This window comes from Erpetoichthys calabaricus, chromosome 3 (assembly GCF_900747795.2).
Source record: "Erpetoichthys calabaricus chromosome 3, fErpCal1.3, whole genome shotgun sequence".
NCBI classification, from domain to species: domain Eukaryota; kingdom Metazoa; phylum Chordata; class Cladistia; order Polypteriformes; family Polypteridae; genus Erpetoichthys; species Erpetoichthys calabaricus.
Genome location: NC_041396.2, coordinates 28,279,316 through 28,300,054, shown reverse-complemented (window position 1 = coordinate 28,300,054; position 20,739 = coordinate 28,279,316). Strand labels below are relative to the sequence as shown.

Sequence of the window (20,739 nt, the reverse complement as noted above, 5' to 3'; positions counted from 1 at the left end):
TGTTAACGTTATGGCTTTATGCTAAAATGTGTGCATATATAATTCTGTAGTGCATTTGTGTATCACACACCACTCTAAGAAATGAAAACATTGAACATTTGAACAGTCTAAATGGGAACAAGCCATTCAGCCAAACAAAGCTTGTTAGTCCTATCCACTTAATTCTTCTAAAATGACATCAATTTGAATTTTAATAATAATAATAATAATAATAATAATAATAAATAAACAAATAAATAATTATTTATATTTATATAGTGCTTTTCTCACTACTCAAAGCACTTTACACAGTACACAGCCATTTCAACCACCACTAATGTGTAGCATCCACCTGGATGATGTGACGGCAGCCATTTTTGCACCAGTGTGCTCCCCTCACATAAGCTGTTAGGTGGTGAATGGGTGAGAGAGATAGTTAGTCAGTTAGAGACAGGGGATGTTTAGGGGTCCCAAATGACCAGGCTGTAGTGGACAATTTACCCTGAACATTGGGATACACCCTACTCTTTATGAAGGATGCCCAGGGGATCTTTAATGACCACAGAGTGTCAGGTTTTACATCTCATCCGAAGGACTGCACCATCTTTACAGCACTGTGTCCCTGTCACTTCAGTAGGGCATTGGGATCCACACACAGACCACAGGGTAGGCACCATCTGCTGGCCTCACCAACACCTCTTCCAGCAGCAAGCCAAGCTTTTTCCTGGATGGTCTCCTATCCAAGTGATGGCTGAGCCTGAATATGCTTAGCTTCATGTGGATGACCTCCTCTGAAGTGTATGTGGTATGGCTGATAGCAAAGTGTTTTGAAGTCCCTAAAGTCCTGCTGTCTATCACACTACTTGGTCACTTATTCCAAGTGTCTATAGTTCTCTGTGTGAAGAAAAACTTCCGAATGTTTGTGTGAAAGTTACCCTTCACAAGTTTCCAGCTGTGTCCCTGTGTTCTTGATGAACTCATTTTAAAGTGTCAGTCTCGAGCTACTGGACTAATTCCCTTCATAATTTTAAACACTTCAGATCTTGTCTCCTTTTAGTATTTGATTCATCAAATTCTATGATTCAATGGAGCTAAAGCCTGACCAGGCAGCATCAGGCACAAGAGGTGGTCCAAGCATGGGCAAGAGGTCACCAAAATCCCTCACTTACCTTCATTGTACCTCTAGAGCAGGGGTGGGCAATGTGGGTCAGTGGCTGCAGGTTTTTGTTCCAACCCAGTTTCTTAATGAGAAGTCAATTACTGCTGATGAAGCGCTTATTGCTCAAGTGACATTTTGATGCTTCATTCTTGTGGTCTCACTTGCTAAGGTTCCCCACCTTTAATTGCTTATTTCAATCTTAAACTGCTGCATTCACTGTTTTAATGGCTCCTTATTAGCAATAAGATGTAAATGATAAACCAGTCAGCAGTTCACCATCTAGCTTGTTTCGATTTACATCTCTGTGTGTTCATCATGCACCGTCTGATTTAATAAAACACGTAATAGAAAATGTGACAGACTGAAAATTATCTATTTAAGGCTTCAAATCATTTGGATGATATCCTTGGAAAGGAAAAAACCTACGAAATAAGAATCTGACATTGCAGACTAACAAGCCATAATATTAAATAAGGTGTGAGATTGGCAAGGACTGCGGTGGGTTGGCACCCTGCCCAGGATTGGTTCCTGCCTTGTGCCCTGTGTTGGCTGGGATTGGCTCCGGCAGACCCCCGTGACCCTGTGTTCGGATTCAGCGGGTTGGAAAATGGATGGATTGGCAAAGATTGGTTTCTAATTAAGCAATTTGGTTGGAATGAAAACCTGCAGCCATTATGCCCCCCACCCCAGGACTGACACTGCCAGGACTGGAGTTGGGGACAACTGCTGTAGAGTAGAGGTAGGCAGTGTTGGTCCTGGAGGGCCGCAGTGGCTGCAGGTTTTCATTCTAACCCTTTTCTTAATGAGTGACCTGTTTTTGCTGCTAATTAACTTCTTTTGAATTCATTTTATTTGACTCGCTCTTGAAGACTCACACCCCTTAATTATTTCTTTTTCCTTAATTAGCAGCCAAACAATAATGAGATACAAAATGAGCCAAAACAGGACCAGCAAACTGTGACTATCATACAATATCTGAAAATAAAGAAAGGTGAAGGTCTCAGGAAAGCTAATCTGCTCATATCCCCCGAACATTTTAACAGAGCTCTTAGAAAAGAGAAAAATCAACCATTTTGGAAATGTCTGCTATTGCACAATGAGAGCAGCAACAGGCCACAGAATTAAAGAACGGGTTTAATTAGCAACAAGACACAACACCTAATTAAGCAACTGGTTGGAGTTAAATTGCTTGGAGTCTGAGGCCCTGACTTAGTTGGTCTTCTGTTGGCTCCCTCACTTCACATTTCATGTCTGTTTGGGTGCCGTTTAAGGAAAGAAGCAAAGCAATTCAGAGGAACGGTAAAGAAATTCAGGGGAAGTCTTAAAAAAACAAGTCAATTAAAATAAATTCAACAGAAGTTAATTAGCAGCAAAAACAGTGCACTGATTTAGAAAAGGGTTAAAATGAAAATCTGCAGCCACTGGGGCCCTCCAGGACCAGAGTTGGGGACCCCTGCTCTAGTATGTGCAAGGACTATATGCAATGGAAACATGCACACTTGACATAAAGCGGTAATCCCAGTTCCTTGGATGATTGTACACTTAATGGCATTATTGCTTTAAATACAATTTGGACAGGGGGGTAAATTGGTGCAGTGGTAGAGCTGTAGACACACCGGACCCTTCCTGCATGTTCTCCCCATGTCCTTCCGCTGTTCAGGTTAGCTGAATTGGTGACACTAATTTTGCCCTGGTGTGGCTGTGTGGCTGTGCATGTGTTTGTCCCGTCCAGAGTTTATTCCTGCCTTGTGTTTGATGCTAGTTGTTATAAGCTCCCCCGACCCCCCAATAACCCTGATTAGGATTAAGTGTATTGGAGAATAACTCGACAGCTTGAACATACTTGTGCAGCATATTGTCTATCTCAGAGAGCGATATGCATTATTTGTAAAGCCCTCACTGATATACTGAAGTAGTCTTGCCATTTCTTTTTCTTATTACATGAAGTATTTATGATCAACTATAAAAATCTTACATTTCTTTTCTAAAATGCCAAATGTACAGCTGGTGTCCCTGTTGGACGGCATGAACTCAGTGGCTGCCCTCCTTAATCAGTAAGCCTGCAGCTGGCTGCCATGAGCTGCTGCCCACTGTTGTTGAAGGAAACTGTCGTGTCTGAAGGAAACGGCTGTCACATAACTCCTGGTCCCTGAAGAGCACGTTAAAAGAGTGCTCACTTCTCTCACTCTCTCTCTCTCTCTCTCTTACTCTCAAACAAACCCCCCCCCCCCCCCCCCCCCCAAGCGGCCCTCCTCCCTTCAGTGTATGATGTCAGACGCCCAGCCCAGGCAAGCACATCCAATGAAAGAGACAGCCTCCAGTGCTCTCGGGCTTCCACTTCAATAGGTAAATGTCTCTGAGTGGGAAAAAGAGACCCAGAGTGAGGGTGAGGGAGCGAGGCAAGGAGAAGGCTGGCTTAAATAAGGACACAGATCCTTCAGCTCGACTCATGGGATCTCCCATCTGAGAAAAGAGAGAGCCAGAAAGAGCGAGGCAGAGCAAGACAGAAAAAAAAAAAAAATATATATATATATAATAATAAATACAATAAAATCAACTTTCCACAAAAAGACTCTGACACTCAGCTAAACTTGAATCCAACCTTTGCTGAGTTTGAGAAAGAGAGCAAGAGAAAGACAGAGAGACAGAGAGGGGGCAACATGCTGGTGCTTTTCTTGATGGTCCATCTTACCCATGCTGCTTTGGATTCTGGGCAGCCAGAGCAGGCACCCACTGTGCCCACAGTTTGTCCTGCTAGGTGCCAGTGTGAAGAGGATGGCATCCTCTCTATGGTGGATTGTTCGGAGCTGGGGCTGTCTGCAGTGCCGGCCAGGCTTAACCTCTTGACCTCCTACCTGTAAGTACGATTATTTATTCGACAGCTCCAAAGGTGATGGGTTTTAGTGGACTGAAGTGCAGGAGCATCATTTAGGCAAATCACCAAGAATGGGATTCGGCTGCACCCTGACCTCTGCAAGCCTTCTTTTGACCTCATTAGTAAATGTAAGCAGAACCAAAATAACCAGAACGGTGTGTTTGTAAAAAAAAAAAAAAATAAGCTGCAGAAATTTACTTACACATTTGAAAAAGTACACTTGGCTTACTATGAGTCCGAGAAGAGAAGTCGGATTTGACATGCAGGCTTCAGTGGGGTGCAACAGGATCCCATCTTAAAGCTAATGAGAAAAAAGTGAGTGCGCTCCGCTCTGAATGCTTTATGACATTTGTGTTGCTTGATGCCCATGGTGGGCACAAAGTTGCTTTAACTATGCATCCATTTTCAAAGTAAACAGAAAATATGGAAGCAATGAAATTGCCACAGTACCTTAGCAGAAACCAGCTTAGTAGTATTCTTGTGCATTTGAATGGAACTTTGTAAACATAAATATGTAGATATTTGAGTGTGAATTGTATGTATTCTTAATTGTGTGGGAATACCTGTCTATAGCGTACAGAGAGTATATATATTTATATATATATATATCACTATATGTTTACTGTATATGCTATTATAAGAGTGTATTTGCACGGCAATATGCATATATGCGTAGGTACAATAATATCACATATATAATATATAACCAAATATAGGAGAACTGTGTGTGTAAAGACGTTTGGATGTCAGAATTACAGATAGTTTGCCCCAGAAATACGCATTTACTATACACAATAGACAAATTTGCACATTTTAAATTATAACTGAGTGTATATAATCTTACTTCTTTATACTGTTATTAGCTAATATATAGCATATCTATATAATACACATTGAATATGCACACATACTTGTGCATGTATAACATAAATGTGTGCTTTCAATCACATTTTTTTATATCATAATAAATAATTTCTACATCAAATATGTTTTATATATGCATACTGTAGATAGATAGATAGATAGATAGATAGATAGATAGATAGATAGATAGATAGATAGATAGATAGATACTTTATTAATCCCAAGGGGAAATTCACATACTCCAGCAGCAGCATACTGACAAAGAACAATATTAAATTAAAGAGTGACAACAATGCAGGTATACAGACAGACAATAACTTTGTATAATTTTAACTTTAATTTTTTAATTTTTAATTTAAATTTAATTTTTTTTAATTTTAATTTTGTATATGCGCAGAAACAAACAGATCAATATGAAAGATTTTATATAATAGATAGATAGATAGATAGATAGATAGATAGATAGATAGATAGATAGATAGATAGAAGAGGCACTATATAACAGATCAGTGGTTCTCAGGTGTAGTCCTGTCTGCCCCTATGGCTACATTTTTTTGTTTTTACCAAATCCACAATCATTGATTCATTTAACTTTAATTGATCTCATTTTTTAATCAGCTGTCCTTTTTATTTTTTCTCTTGTTCTGAATTCAGAAAAGTGCAGCACTGTGACATTTATAGTTCTAAAAAGGGAAGAAATACATGTATTTTCGCCACGTCTTTAAATGATGAACTTTGTTTTGTCCTTTTCTTTTAATTCAATTATTGTGCATAATATGCTTGCTTAATTGTATCCAAATGTTGACAATTAATGACAAGCAGAGCAGGCACCAAGGCAAATGATACTGGAGGCTACATGACAGTTATTGGAGTGTCACACACTTGTATGCTTATTCATAAAAAATAGAACATTATAAAGAGCAAAATGTTTAAAAAGTGGAAAGAAAGAAGTAAGACCCATCTGACACTTCATTTAGTAAACATTTACAATAACCAGTTTTTAATTTCTGGATTGATATAAAACATAGAAACTAGAAATAACAGATTGCTTAACTATGATAGGAGTCCAATTTAAAGAACGAACAAATTTGAGAACCACTGTAATAGATGTATGACTACATAATACTGTAGATAGTTAGATAGATAGATATGAAATGCACTATATGATAGATAGATAGATAGATAGATAGATAGATAGATAGATAGATAGATAGATAGATAGATAGATAGATAGATAGATATGAAATGCACTATATGATAGATAGATAGATAGATAGATAGATAGATAGATAGATAGATAGATAGATAGATAGATAGATAGATAGATAGATAGATAGATGGGTACACTTGATTTTTATTATTCCCTTGTTTGTTTTATATCATACCTGCAATATATATGTTGTCTGCACTGTGCTAATTTGTTATACTTTTATGGTTTTACTTTTGCTTTTGGTTTATTCTTTATTGTTTTGTTTGAAGTAGTACTTTTAATTAGTTCCAATCATGTAAGATGCTGTATAGAATGAACTTTGAAAGATGTACTGATGTTGTTTTTTGGAGAAGGTGTGATCAAAGCTCCCATGAATTGATATAAGTTCTTCTTTGAAGGCTGTTGAGTGTAAAACAGGAATGTGCAGTTTCCGTTTGATTCTTTAAGTGATCCTAGTTATTTGCCAGCAACGTGATTCTGATATTGTTTGTTTTTTTTTTCTCCTAAGGCACTATATAACAATTGGTAACTCTATGTCAGTCTTAGTCATTCAGACATTTGATTTTAAAAAGTGCCATTGAAGAGTAAGCCCTGGTTTAACACCAAGAGTACAAGTGTTGGCTTGAACTGATGTTTTGGGTTTGGTTAATTGCTATTGATGGTTTAACCGCACTCCTCTTATAAGCTTTTGTTAGAGAAACATTTCTCTCTCTCTCTCTCTCTCGCTCTTCTCTCTCTCTCCCCCTCTCTGTCTTCTTTCTCTCTCTCTATTCTCTCTCTCTCTTGCTCTTCTCTCTCTATTCTTTATCTCCCTTTCTCTCTCTCTCTCTCTCTTGCTCTTTCTCTCTCTCTCTCTCTCTCTCTCTCTCTCTCTCTCTCTCTCTCTCTCTCCTCTTGTGAAGGAAAGTAGGAAGCCACTGGCTTAATTTTAGCTGCAACTCTACTAAATGCCTCTTTTCATCTGGGCTTGGTTTCCAGTTCAACGGTGATGCAAAATTCAAGTTAATTGTCCTTCAGAGATGAGTGGGGCTCTACTAATGGGCAGAAGAAATATCCTACATGGACAAACCAGTTTTTCATTTCTTATTGTAAATTCCAGTAAGGATTTTAGATTATTTTAACGTTCTCGACATGCTCTCTTAAGTTAACCACAAGTGTTTTGAGGTCCACAATGAAAGGAAGATTGATCAGCCTCAGCTTATTTTGGCAAATGTTTAAATTCTGATTAGAGAAATGGCAAACTAAAAACATATAATTTTGTTTGCTACTATTGCGGGAAAACAACACTTGTAGCATAATTATCTGGCAAGAAGATGGCCATTTCTTTTCTCGGTTTCTGTCAGGCTTTGTACAATTATTCATGTTTTATAATTAACTTTCATTCGCCCAGTTCCAGATCCTTAGGGCAAGTGGTAATTTGTATATGCATCCTGCATTGTGCTTTCCTTTAACTTAAGTCTTAATAGGAGGATTGTTTTGAAAAAAGAAAACCACAAAATACTTCAAATCAGCCCTAAATGAATTAGGATGCTGCAACAAATCAGACTACCAAGTATTCTGGCAGAGCTACACAGGGAGCAGAGTTTTGGATCTGTTTGTCACCTGGCGTCTTACATGAGCTAACAAGTCAGCTCCTCGTCAAGAAACCTACAGCAGTAATGACAGATTTAGATGATAGTCGCACTGGAGTAAATATATCAGGTTTACTGAGCTAGTGCCACTGGCATGAAACAGAACTGGGAGCCGAGCTTTGGCAGACAAAGACATCGCTCGGTTTAGGCTGTAAGAAAAAATGTAGTCGGCCCTAAGCCTAACCCTAATTTCACTTTGTGCAGGTGCTCAGTGCTGGGGGGACAGTTGCACCTGAAGCCAGTGGAGCTCTGAGTATGGGAAAATCTCTTACCCTTGGTGCAATACTCTGTAATGATCACTCTAGACGGGGGGTCAACTTGAAAATCAAAGAATAAAAATAGTGAAACTATATAAGCAGAAAGAGTCTGTAGATGCGCAGAGGTTAGCCATATCACCTTAATACAATACAATAAAATGTCCGTCAGTCCTTTTCTAACCTGCTTAGTCTTGAACAGGGGATCACAGGAGCCTATCCCAGATAGCACGGAGCACGAACAAACCCTGGAGAGGGCGCCAGTCCATCGAGGGGCAAACACACAGCCCAACCAAGTTAGGATTGGCAAGTCACCTAACCTGCATTGTCTTTGGGAGGAAGCCGGAGCACCCGAAGGAAATCCATGCTGACACGAAGAGAACATACAAACTCCACACAGGGACGACATAGGACATGAACCCTGGTCTCCTTACTGGGAGGCAGCAGCAAGTGCTACCGCTGCACCACCCTTCCATTCACAACAAAATGCACCACAGCATTAATAAAAGCATCAAGTAAAATTCGGCAGTTGACTTATCCCACTTCCCAGTCAAAATTTACATTTAAACACTTCAAAATATCATTCTTCGGGTCAGATGGTAATTCTTTTGTTCTCTATATTTGTATTCCATTGTGTTGTATATAGCATTTCAATTTCTAAACTCACTTTATCCTGAACCGGGAAGATGGAGCTTCACTCTAACCAATGATTTGCTTATGGCAGCAGACTCTGGACAAACCAGCATATTAATTCTGTTAGACCTCAGTGCAGCATTTGACACTGTCAGACATGACATCCTACTGTTCAGAATGGAGAACATGCTGGGTATCTCTGGCACTGCCCTCCAGTGGTTCAAGTCCTATCTGACTGATAGGCAAGAGTTTGTTAGTCTTGGCAACAGCAGATCCAGCTCAGCGCCAGTCACACAAGGAGTCCCTCAGGGCTCTGTCCTCGGTCCTCTGCTTTTCTGTATTTATATGCTTCCCCTTGGCCATATTATCCGTAGTTATGGATTGGGTTATCATTTTTATGCAGATGATACTCAGCTCTACTTCAATGTTAAAAGTGGAACTTCATCAGAGCTTTCTCAGCTCACAACCTGCCTTAGTGAAATTAAAACCTGGATGGAGCAGAACTCTTTAAAATTAAATTGCAATAAAACTGAACTCCTGCAAATTGGGACTAAAATGCAACTTAATAAAATGAGCTCCTTCCCAGTCCATCTTGGCAGTGATCTCATCAGACCTGCCTCTACTGTAAAAAATCTTGGTGTCATTTTTGACTCCTCCCTCACTTATTCCGCCCACATAAATCACATTAAGAAACTTTCTTACTTTCACCTCCGTAACATATCCCGTGTTCGCTCCTTTCTCTCCTTCTCTAATGCTGAGAAACTTGTCCATGCTTTTATCACATCCCGCATCGATTATTGTAATTCCCTACTGGCAGGTGCCCCTTCTAATCTTATATCACAGCTCCAGCTTATTCAAAACTCAGCTGCAAGAGTCCTTACTCGAGCCAGCAGCAGCGAGCACATCACACCCATCCTGCTCCGCCTTCACTGGCTCCCTGTGTCCTACAGAATCGAATATAAAATCCTACTAATAACCTACAAAGCTTTAAATAACCTCGCACCAAACTACATCAGTGACCTCCTCCATCACTATGTGCCTGCCCGCCCACTAAGGTCCTCTGATTCTGGTAATCTTGTTGTGCCCGTCACTAATCTACACTTCATGGGTGACAGCAGGGCCTTCAGCTGTATAGCGCCCAGACTCTGGAATGACCTACCAAAATTAATCAGGTCAGCTGACTCCATGAATTCTTTTAAAAAACAACTCAAAACTCATCTGTTCAGGAAGGCTTTTAGCTCTACTTGACTTTATTACCTTTCTCTCAGTTTACTTCTCTGTCAAGATGCTCATGTAACCTGTATGTGTGTGCGAGACCATCAATTATGTTGTCTGTTTTTTTTTTTTTTTTTCAGAATTTACTGTCTTAATCTTCTTTGTTTATTTATCTGGTTTGTACAATGCTATATACTGTATATTCTGCCGTTCTTTATTTATTCTGTAAGTGCCTTGAGCATGGGAAAGGCGCTATATAAATAAAATGTATTATTATTATTATTACTCTTCAAGCATTGGACGCAAGGCAGGAATAAACCCTGGACAAGGCGCCAGTCCATCATAGTGCAAACACACACACGCACACCCATGTCAGGGGTCCATTTAGCATCACCAATACACCTGACTTGCATAACTTTGGTCTGTGGATGGAAACCCACGCGGACACCAGGAGAACATGCAGACTCCACACTTGGAGGACCTGGGATCTGAACCCCGGCCTACTTACTGTGAGGCAGCAGCTCTACTGTACCACCCTTATATAACACATTTATGAGGAATATGTCTGAGAATGGAACACAGATTACTGCATATGTTGGTATGATGTGGGGACATCAGATCAAGTAAATGTCGTGCTGAAAAATAAAACAAGGGCAGAATGACTTTGGTTGATATGTCTGTGTACCAAAAGTGGTCCAAGGAAGGACAACCGGTGAACCAGCGATAGGATCATGGGCGCCCAAGGCTCACTGATACACGTGGGGAGTGAAGGCTAGCTTGGCTGGTCCGATCCCACAGAAGAGCCACTGTAACCATGAGAGAAAGGTGTCAGAACACACTGCAGCACGGTTTGAAGCGTATGAGGTTGCATAGCAACAGACTGGTCAGAGTGCCCATGCTGAGCCCTTTCCACCACTGAAAGCACCTACAATGAGCATGTGAAAGTCAGAATTAGACCATGGAGCAGTGGAAGAAGGTAGTCTGGTCTGATGGATCACATTTTCTTTTACATTCCTTTACATGATGGTTGGGTTCATCATCTTCCTGGGAAAGAGATGGCAGAAAGTTGCACTATGGGAAGAAGGCAAACAGGAGGAGGCAGTGCGATGTTTTGGGCAATGTTCTAGTGGGTCCTGGCATTCATGTGGATGTTATTTTGACCTACCACCTACCTAAAGATATGAACCTTCCCGATGGCACGTGTGTATTGTGCTGGAGAAGCAAAATGATCCAAGGAGGCCTAACCTCACAACTTACAGGACTTTGATATTTACCACCTTCCTAAAGATCATGCAGACCATGTACAACAGTATTCCCTAATGACAGCGGTCTCTTTCAGCAGAATAATGACCCCTTCCACACTACTAATATTATTTAGGAATGATTTGAGGAGCATGACAAAGAGTTCAAGGTGCTGACTTGGCCTCCAAGTTCTCCAGATCTCAATCCTATTGAACATCTGTGAGATCTGCTGGAAAAACAAATTCAATCCAAGGAGGCCTCACCTTGCAACTTACAGGACTGAAAGTATCTGCTGCTAACGTTTTGGTGCCAGATACCACTGAACACCTTTAGAGATCTTGTGGAGTCCATGCCTTGATCGGTCAGAGCTGTTTTGGCCGCACGAGGGGACCTACACAATATGAGGTGGCTGATTGGTGTATATTCTAGTACGCATTCCACACACATTTCTGTGATGTAAACACGTTTATATATCACATGTATATATACACTAGCTGTTCTAAACATCTAATATGGGTTGAAATCAAAGTAATCAATGTAGACCTCGTGTTTTTTATTTGATTACACGTGTTGTCTATTTGGTCCTGATTGTCCTGATTGTGGTGTTCCTGCTGTGTTCAGTAGATGGGAGATTTGCATGGAGGAGAGGAGAAGAAGAGGGAAGAGGATCGTTGGGTTGAGTTGGAGTTGGTCATTAAAAAAAGGATTTTGGTAAAGGAGACTACGTGCTGTTTGTACTGGCTGAATACACAACATTGACCCCTTTCACTCGTGGTGGTCCATACCTCTTCAGATAGAGACAGCCATTTTCGTTGCTTCCTTTCATCGTTGTTGGTCGAACTGACCACTCCTATAGTCAAAGTGGTTTGCTGGGAAAATGCAGTGGTGGTGGCTAATACATCGGCCTGGTTTAGTGACTCTAGCCAAGTTGTGTCGGGTCTTTGGATTCCCAAAGTTTGTGTTGATTTATCGTTTTCAACCATTAGCATTACAGCTATAAACCTCATTCATGAGAACCAAGAAGATTGCAAGAAAGTCGCTGCCACGCTGCTGCTGCCACCATAGTATATAACATCGGATAAAAGAATTGGCAGATAAGACCCATTTTTTTTATTTTTACACCCTATTTTGGTATTTTTATATTTATTATGTTTTGCTTATTTTGAAAATTTTCTTCCAAACCTAACTAGATGGACACACACATACACAGGTACACACACAATCATTTATATTTACAGTGTATATACAGCTGTGAGTCCAAATTACAGTATGTTAACATTTGAATGGCAGAAACAATTTATTCACAAAACATATTTCATAGGTGCAAGATGATTTACAGGAATGTCTCAACCTGTTCGCCATCATGTTCAACACACAAAAACCAACGAGCAACAGTACCGTTTAAAGCCCGGACACATATTTCGCGGGGAATCGATCATACCACAGTCCGTATTCTGTCCTTCCGGTCATTGATATCACAAATTTTCCTGCTATACATGCACTCCTTCATCAGACCCCATAACCAAATCAGGGGAGTGTGGAGACCATGGCAATGGTCAACCATGACCTATCCATCGACCTGGAAAGGTGTGGTCGAGATAACATAATATATTAGTGTTAACAGAATTTTGACTCACCCTGTATTTACGTTTATACAATTTGGGCATAAGTGCACTCCTGTTGCATATGTTGTACAGTATGTAAGAACTGAGCACCATGTAATGGATGGACGGGCTCCTCAATGGAGGTGGACCATGTTCCAGTACTTGGAAGGGAGGCTGACACAGGGGATGTTACTGGCCAGGTGACTGGAAGACACAGCTGGACTGGTGTCCTGGCAGGGAAGAAGGGGAGTTCCTTACACAGTTGGAAGGCCAATATAATGAAGGGACATTGTAGTGGTATCCCGTCCAGGTGGTTAAGGCATAGGGAGGTTACATCATATGCTGATGTTGCCACCCCTTACACTGGAGGGCTGCATGACTTCTGGCGAACCCCCTGTTTGGATACCCACAGACATCTGCAGTTCTATAGTGCTGCCCTGTCGGGTACAGACAAGGGGAGTCATTGGGAAGTGAGTCCCCTCTCTTGGGAGGGTTCCCGATCTTTCCGATTTGAAGTGCTTTCTGGAGGCAGAGTTTGAGCAATAGAAATATTCCTGAGTCTGGAGAGGAGGTGGACAAGTGGATGAAGTCAGAAAAGACAAAGAAAACCTGTTTAAGAGTAATTTGTTAAATAAGGAGTCGCTTAAACCTGGGACAGCAGTTGAAGTAATCGTGTCTGGGGTTTGGTGCTCAGCGATGCCCCCTAGTGGAAACAACAATCATAATTTGTGTACACATATCATCATGCTGTGTATGTGCCACATACAAACACACACGATATACAGAAGGAATTTAAACTCACAAGACTTGCCCTTTCTATGTCATCCTGGCACACAAGTTCTTCATACTGTAAATAAGGAAATTAATGTTCATATCTGGTAAACTATTAGTTAATGTAAGAAATCATTTCAAATTTTAATCATCTCACATTGTAACTTGATATAAACAGTCCTGTTTTGTTGGTAGATTGATCTGAACTAAATTAGGCTGTTCAAGTAAAGACATTTAATAAAAATGGGAATTAGAGAAATGATCAAAGGCGTCTTACACATAAGAAAAGGGACTTTGTGAAAGAAATCAAATGTGGGCCTCCTGACAAATTTGTGATGTATGACAATCCTTGAAATTAGAAGCTGTTTCTTTCTTTTTTTCTTTTTTCTTGATTATTATTTCCTGGCCTCAGGCATTGACATATTGCCATTGGTTATGACAAGTGATACCTTTTAGTTCTTTTATCAACAGGGATTTTTTCAAAATGATTTTGGGAGTACTTCATCTATTATACATGCATTTAAGGACAAGCTCGTGGCTACGTGAGGGCTGAGGGTGAGAAAATAAACGTTCAGAAATAGCTTTGCTAAAATGAAATGATTTTAAAGTTCATTTTTTTTCTTGTTTGGGCAGAAAAAAAGGAGAATTTGATTGTAAAACGTCTCCACTTTTAATTAAAACTGCGTGCCATTTGAATCAGAATGGCTAAAATATACAAATCTACAAGCTGGGAGATCTTAAGTCTTTACCGCCTCCCACAGGCAGAGGGCAGTCTCTTCATAAAGCTGGGACAAAACACGCATAAGCAATGGCAACTCAGTCGATCAATGTGACATTTTGTAGCCTTCGGCAGTCCCAGAGAGCCTTACAAGGTCTGAATTTCCTAAGCGTATCTGCTGCTGAGGGTCTTAGATTTCAAGTTTCCTCGGGGGGACTGAATGCAATGGAGAGACTGGCTCTGAACCTCAAAGCGCATGTGGCCTGATGAATCCAGTCGAGTCATTCTGTTTTCTGCCTATATGTATTAGTTTTGTTTTTTTTTATAGTACTAGGAACTTAAAATAATAATTTAGCAATCGCTCAACAGTGTAGCACTTTGAAGTTAGAAATAATTCAAAAGACTTGCATAACACTCCGTGCCGCCTGTAATTAAACTTGAAGAGTGTAGCTGCTTGTTGCATATTACAGGAACACATAGCTTCTTGTCTGGGGTTGCATAATTACTGTATAGAGGTGATGGAGATGCACATGGAGAGGGGTGACAGCCAAGGGAAGAAAGGGGTTTCATCTCAAAATGACCTTTATGTGCACAGTGTCAGACACATGCGAATAGAAGGCAGCTGAAGGGCTTACAGAATACTATTAACACGCCCACCATGGGGGCTGCTGGGTGCACTGACTCTTTTTCAAAGTCTCCTGCAGACCTTTCCCGGGAAATCTCGGCAGTAACCGGTGCCTCAACTCAGAGCACGTCACGACCCCAATGTCGACATCACTTCCCCCAGACTCCCTATAAAGCCTCTTTCACCCTCCTCTGGTTTTCAGTTCTGTTTTGGACTCAGTCTTGTAAAATACTCTGGTCTTACAATTCTTTACTTTTGCAGCCAGGAACATATTATATGGATGGCTGCCCCAAACCTTTGTCATGTCTGGAGTCTCGTTTTGAGATCTACCAATCTGACTTTAGGCCTTATCATGGTGTTGAGACGGCCCTCCTTAAAATATTCAATGACATCTCTATTACTACTGACTCCTTGACCTGTCTGCTGCCTTTGACACTATTGACCATGAGACATTGCTGTTGCGGCTTGAACATCTTGTTGGGCTTAAAGGGGCTGCTCTTAACTGGTTCAGGTCATATCTAACTGGTAGACACTTTTCAGTGACTTTAAATTCCTCTTTTTCGTCTACTGTTCCTCTTACATGTGGTGTTCCTCAGGGATCCATTTTGGGTCCTATTTTATTCTCTATATACCTTCACCCTATTGGAGCGATTTTTAGGAAATTTAACCTTTCTTTTCACTGCTATGCTGATGATACTCATGTTTACATTCCTGTCTGCAACTCTGCAATGAATCAACTGCACAACTGTCTTTTTGAACTAAGATCCCGGATGGCTAATAATTTTCTTGATCTGAACCAAAATAAAACGGAGGTGCTTATAGTGGGTCCTTCAGCTAAAGCCCAAATTGGTCTTGGACTTCTCGGCTCTTTCTCTGTCTTTTGCAAACCTCAAGTCTGCAATCTTGGTGTTACCTTTGATAGTAACCTCTCTTTTGAGAAACAGAATAATCCTGTAGTCAAGAGTTGCTTTTTCCAGCTTCGTCTATTAGGTAAGATCAAGCCATTTTTTATCTTCTAGGGATCTTGAGAAAGCTACTCATGCTTTTATCTTTTCTAGCCTTGATTACTGCAATTCGCTGTATTCTGGGATTAGCAAATCCCTGATACGCAGGTTACAGTTGGTCCTGAATGCTGCCACTCGCTTTCTGGTTGGGGCAAGAAAGTCTGATTCTGTTTCTCCAATATTAGCTTCTTTACACTGGCTGCCTGTCAGTTTTTGAAATGATTTTAAAATCTTGTTGCTAGTTTTTAAATCTTTACATGGGCTTGCTCCTGCCTATTTATCTGAATTGTGTGCTTTACACCAGCCATCCAGAGTGCTTCGATCTTCTGGTCAGTTGTCTCTTGTTGTCCCTCGCACCAAGTGTAAAACTAAGGGGGACAGACAGGGCTTGTGCAGCTGCTGCTCCTTGCCTGTGGAACTTTTTACCTCATTACATAAAGGAGTCGTCTACAATTGAACTGTTTAAAACAAGAATAAAAACTCATTTCTATTCACTTGCTTTCTGTGACCTTCAGTAATACTGATGGTTTCCTCATTGTGATTATGTAATCTTACTTCTGTTTATTAATTTTATTTATGTTAATTTTTTTTTTATTTCTATTTATGTTATTTATGTTAATTGTATGTTTTTGTTTCTTCTATTATTGTAAAGCACTTTGGCCACAGCATTGTTATGTTGTCTTAAATGTGCTATATAAATAAATTGACATTGACATTAACAATAGACATGGACCCCCCCCTCCACGAAAAAAAGAAGGACCCCCAATCATCTGTGAAATAACTTGAAACTGACAAAAGTCAATGGGCACCCACCATCGTTCACTCTGTCTTTAGAGTTTGGATTCGACAGAATATTTCAAATAATAACACAAATGAAAATGGCATGGACGAAAACAATCGGACCCTTAACCTAACCTTGATTAGGTAGGAAAGAGTCCCCTAACCCCTCAACAATGGCTAATGTCGGTGAACACAGTTTGTGCAAATGACAGATTATTAGTTGTCCTACTTTAACATGATGCAAGCCTAGAGCTACAGTCCACCAAGTGACATGGAGTTTGTCTCCGCCGTGTTGTACGCTCATTCAGAAGTGAAACGGTGTTGTGGAAGTTAGTGGTGAGGCGCTTGCTGTTTTGTCAATATTATGCTTTGTAGACAGGCAGACAGATCTAAAAGTAATTATGCAACAAAAGATATCTAAGGTATTACAAATATAGCCACTGTAAGCTATACATGTCATTATATTTCAGCACTTCTTATATCATTTTGATTTAGTAGATAATGATCAAATACACTTTAGATGCTAAACAAATTGAGACACATACTGCGGATATGACAGACACGACCTACTTGTGAAGAGACAGGGTAGGGAAATCTTACACATTAGAACAACTGTGATGACGAGCTCCGCCATTCTGTTCAGTATTGCCAGGTCTGTGGTTTTCTTGGCCAAATGGGGCTATTTTTGATTATCATCTGCAGGAGAAAAAAAAAACAGGCTTTCATGGATTGCGTTTTTTTAAGCTACGTTTTTAAAAACAAGTTTTTCTTTTGGGATATTTTTCAATTCCCCCCCCCCCCTATTGCATTTCTATCATATTTGTCATCCATTTGGCATCCCTTCCATTGCTAACTGCACTTTTCTATGTTCTTAACCATTGTAAACTCCCCTGTTGTGTTATGGATTCTTTATTTGTCACATGTATAGTTATACAGGACAACACGCAGTGAAATGCATCCTGATCCGCTTATCAAAACTGTGCAAAGTTAGAAGAATATCAGTTAGATTAACTCTTTTAGGGCTAATTATTTTTTCTTCCTTTTGTCCCAGAGCTGAATATTTTTCCAAAAATCTGTTTTCTAAAAAGCACACAAAGCAATGGTTTCACACATAAATCAACATAAAATACTTATTAATGACAAATGTCACTCTGTTTTATGTTTCAGGAGCCCCTACAGTAAGCATATTCACATATTTATTACGTATGTGTTTGTCCCATCACTCATAAGCTGAAAGGCACATTCTGGTAAAAGACCATCCATCCATCCATTTTCCAACCCGCTGAATCCGAACAAAGGGTCACGGGGGTCTACTGGAGCCAATCCCAGCCAACACAGGGCACAAGGCAGGAACACATCCCGGGCAGGGTGCCAACCCACCGCAGCTGGTAAAAGACGGCTTGAAGTAATCGAGGGGCTGCTAATCTGTAGTTTGGTGAAGTCCAGTTGCCAGTCTGTGTCGTCCTCCCAGGGCAAACGTTTTTATTGGCGCATCAGCTGCACGAGCGTGTCTAGCACTACAGTCAGCTGGCAACCGGCCAGCTGATGCGGGCACCTGACTTTCATTTTCGATCTCCAGATCACTTGTATCAAAATTGGAGTTGGATAAGTCAGAGTCTGATTCAGCAATAATACACAAAAAATAAAGAAATAAATAATATGCACAGAGTATTTTGCTTCATGCATTTGCTTTGCTGTCTCCCACGATGTCGATGCCATTCTAGACGTTGCTTACTCTACGCTACTCACACACACGCAGGGTTTCACCATCAAGTCAATGAGTCTAACCGTCCTCCGAGGAAAGAGGGTCTACCTATAATGTAAGGGTGAGTTTTATCAGCATTTACAGCTGCCCTTGATATCCATCCTCAACCAAAAGAGTTAACAAAAAGTCCTAGATTGACAGATAACAATATAATAGTACATAACTAAATAAAGTAAAATTAAGTGAAATAAAGTAGAATAAAGCATTAAAGTGCAATAGTGCAGTGATTATTGTGCCAAAGCAATGTTAGACAGGTGCATAGTGCTGAAGGACAGGCCAATTTCCAAAACAAGGTAAGGGTAGATGGCGTGGTACAATTACAGTCCAGTCTAAGTATGTGGAGGGTCATGGATGAGATGGCATGTTCTGATTTAACAGTCTTGTGGCTTGAGGAGAGAAACTCCTTCTGAGACTCTCTGTCCTGGCTACAAACCCTTTTGCCTGATTTTAACAGATGAAACAGGCTAGAGCTGGGATGAGATGAGTCTTTGATAATCCTGGGAGCTCTGGTCCTGCATCTTCTGGTGGAAATGTCCTGCAGAGATGGTAGAGCTGACCTGCAGCAGTGTTCCGCCGCACGGATAACTCTCTGTAGGGTTTTATGGTCCTGAACACAGCAGTTTCCAAACCAGGATGTAATGTTCTGTGTCAGGATACTTTCCACAGCGCCAGAGTAGAAAGTCTTTAGAATCCCTGAAGAGACCCCAAACTTCCTAAGCCAGTGGTTCTCAAACTGTGGGTTTATGGCATGAAGATGTGAAAAGAAGAAAACAAGAATCGAAAATATGAAAAATACATCTATTGAAACCATTGAAACCAAAACGAATTAACTTAAACTACATTCTGATACGAGAAAAATAAATATTGAGTTAGATAAATGTCGATAAAAGTTAAGTAGGTATAATAAAATATGATTCTATGATATATCATTAATTAAAAAAGAACAAATTGATATTAGTGGGCTCCTTTCAAAAAAACATTAGGGGGGGCGCGATTAAAACTGTTATGAAAACTCAGGTCGCAAATACTTAAAGGTTGAGAAACGCTGTCCTAAGCTGTCTGAGATAGCAGAGTCTCTGCTTTGCCCTTTTGGTCTCAACACTTGAATGTGTTCATACCATGTCAGGTCCTCAGAGATGTGAACCCCCAGCTATTTAAAACTGTTCACCCTCTCCACTGGAATGATGAGAGGCTTATAGCCATTATACCCATTCTGAGCCCCCCCCCCCCAAGACTTTGATGGTAGGTACCAAATCCTCTCTCTCAAGGCCCCTACTTTTCAGAGTTTCACTTTGACCCAGGTATTGGGCTGTTTTATTGGGAAAATTCACCATTTTTAAGCTGCCCTTGGGCTATACATTTTTAGGAACCTGGCAGGTAGTTGCTTATTAGTTGTCCTGTCTTTTAATCTTTGATTTATTTATTTTTAATTTGGTTCAGTTACAATGGATTCAGAAATAATTTTGAGCCCTTCACTTTCTGCACCCTTTCTTGAAGGACAGCTTTCATCCATCCATCCATTATCCAACCCGCTATATCCTAACTACAGGGTCACGGGGGTCTGCTGGAGCCAATCCCAAAGCCAATGCAGGACGCAAGGCAGGAACAAATCCCGGGCAGGGCGCCAGCCCACCGCAGGACACATACTCACACACCAAGCACACAGTAGGGACAATTTAGAATCGCCAGTGCACCTAACTTGCATGTCTTTGGACTGTGGGAGGAAATCCACGCAGACACGGGGAGAACATGCAAACTCCACACAGGGAGGACCTGAGAAGCGAACCCGGGTCTCCTAACTGCGAGGCAATAAAGACATTTGACATTTTTGCCTGTCAATTTACACTCAATAACCCATTTCATTGTTGTTAAACGCAGTAACTTGTTTTCTGTCTATTCTTCACTTTTAGATGGATATGAGTCTGTTATGTTCATTTTCTAAATGATTTGCATGGCCTACTTAGTGGAACCGAAAGGCGCTGAGCTGGTGCCGTATCATTTTTCTTCATCACATTCTCTTTAGCTGGGTGCAGTGGTAGTGTTGCTGCCTTGCAGTAAGGAACTCGGGGTTTGCATTCCAGGTCCTCCCTCCATGGAGTTTGAATGTCCTCAACGTGGGTCTCCTCCGCATGCTCTGGTTTACTCCCACAGGCTAAAAACAGGAAGGTTAGGTGAACTGGTGATGCTAAATTTTCCCTATTGTGTGTTTCATGTGTGTGTGTCTGTGTGTGAGACAGGTGCCCTCTCAAGGGTTTGTCCCTGTCTTGCACCCTCTGATAGCTGGGATAGACTCCAGCACCCCTCATGACCCTGGTCTGGATTAAGCATGTTAGAAAATGACATTATCTTTACCTTTAAGCTATTGCTTAACTAATTTTGTGTACTTTTTAAAAAAATTTTGTGCAAATTA

General features: G+C 40.6%; 1 protein-coding gene across 1 annotated transcript in view; it reads left to right on the top strand.

Annotated features, from left to right (window-relative positions):
- The first annotated feature begins 3,453 nt into the window (after positions 1-3,453).
- Positions 3,454-20,739, top strand: part of LOC114647854 (leucine-rich repeat-containing G-protein coupled receptor 6) — a 440,711-nt gene continuing 423,425 nt past the window's right edge. Inside the window, exon 1 of the mRNA XM_051924410.1 lies at positions 3,454-3,995. Within this exon, the coding sequence (XP_051780370.1) occupies positions 3,799-3,995 (197 nt within the window). The 5' untranslated portion in view covers positions 3,454-3,798. The remainder of the gene's footprint in view (positions 3,996-20,739) is intronic.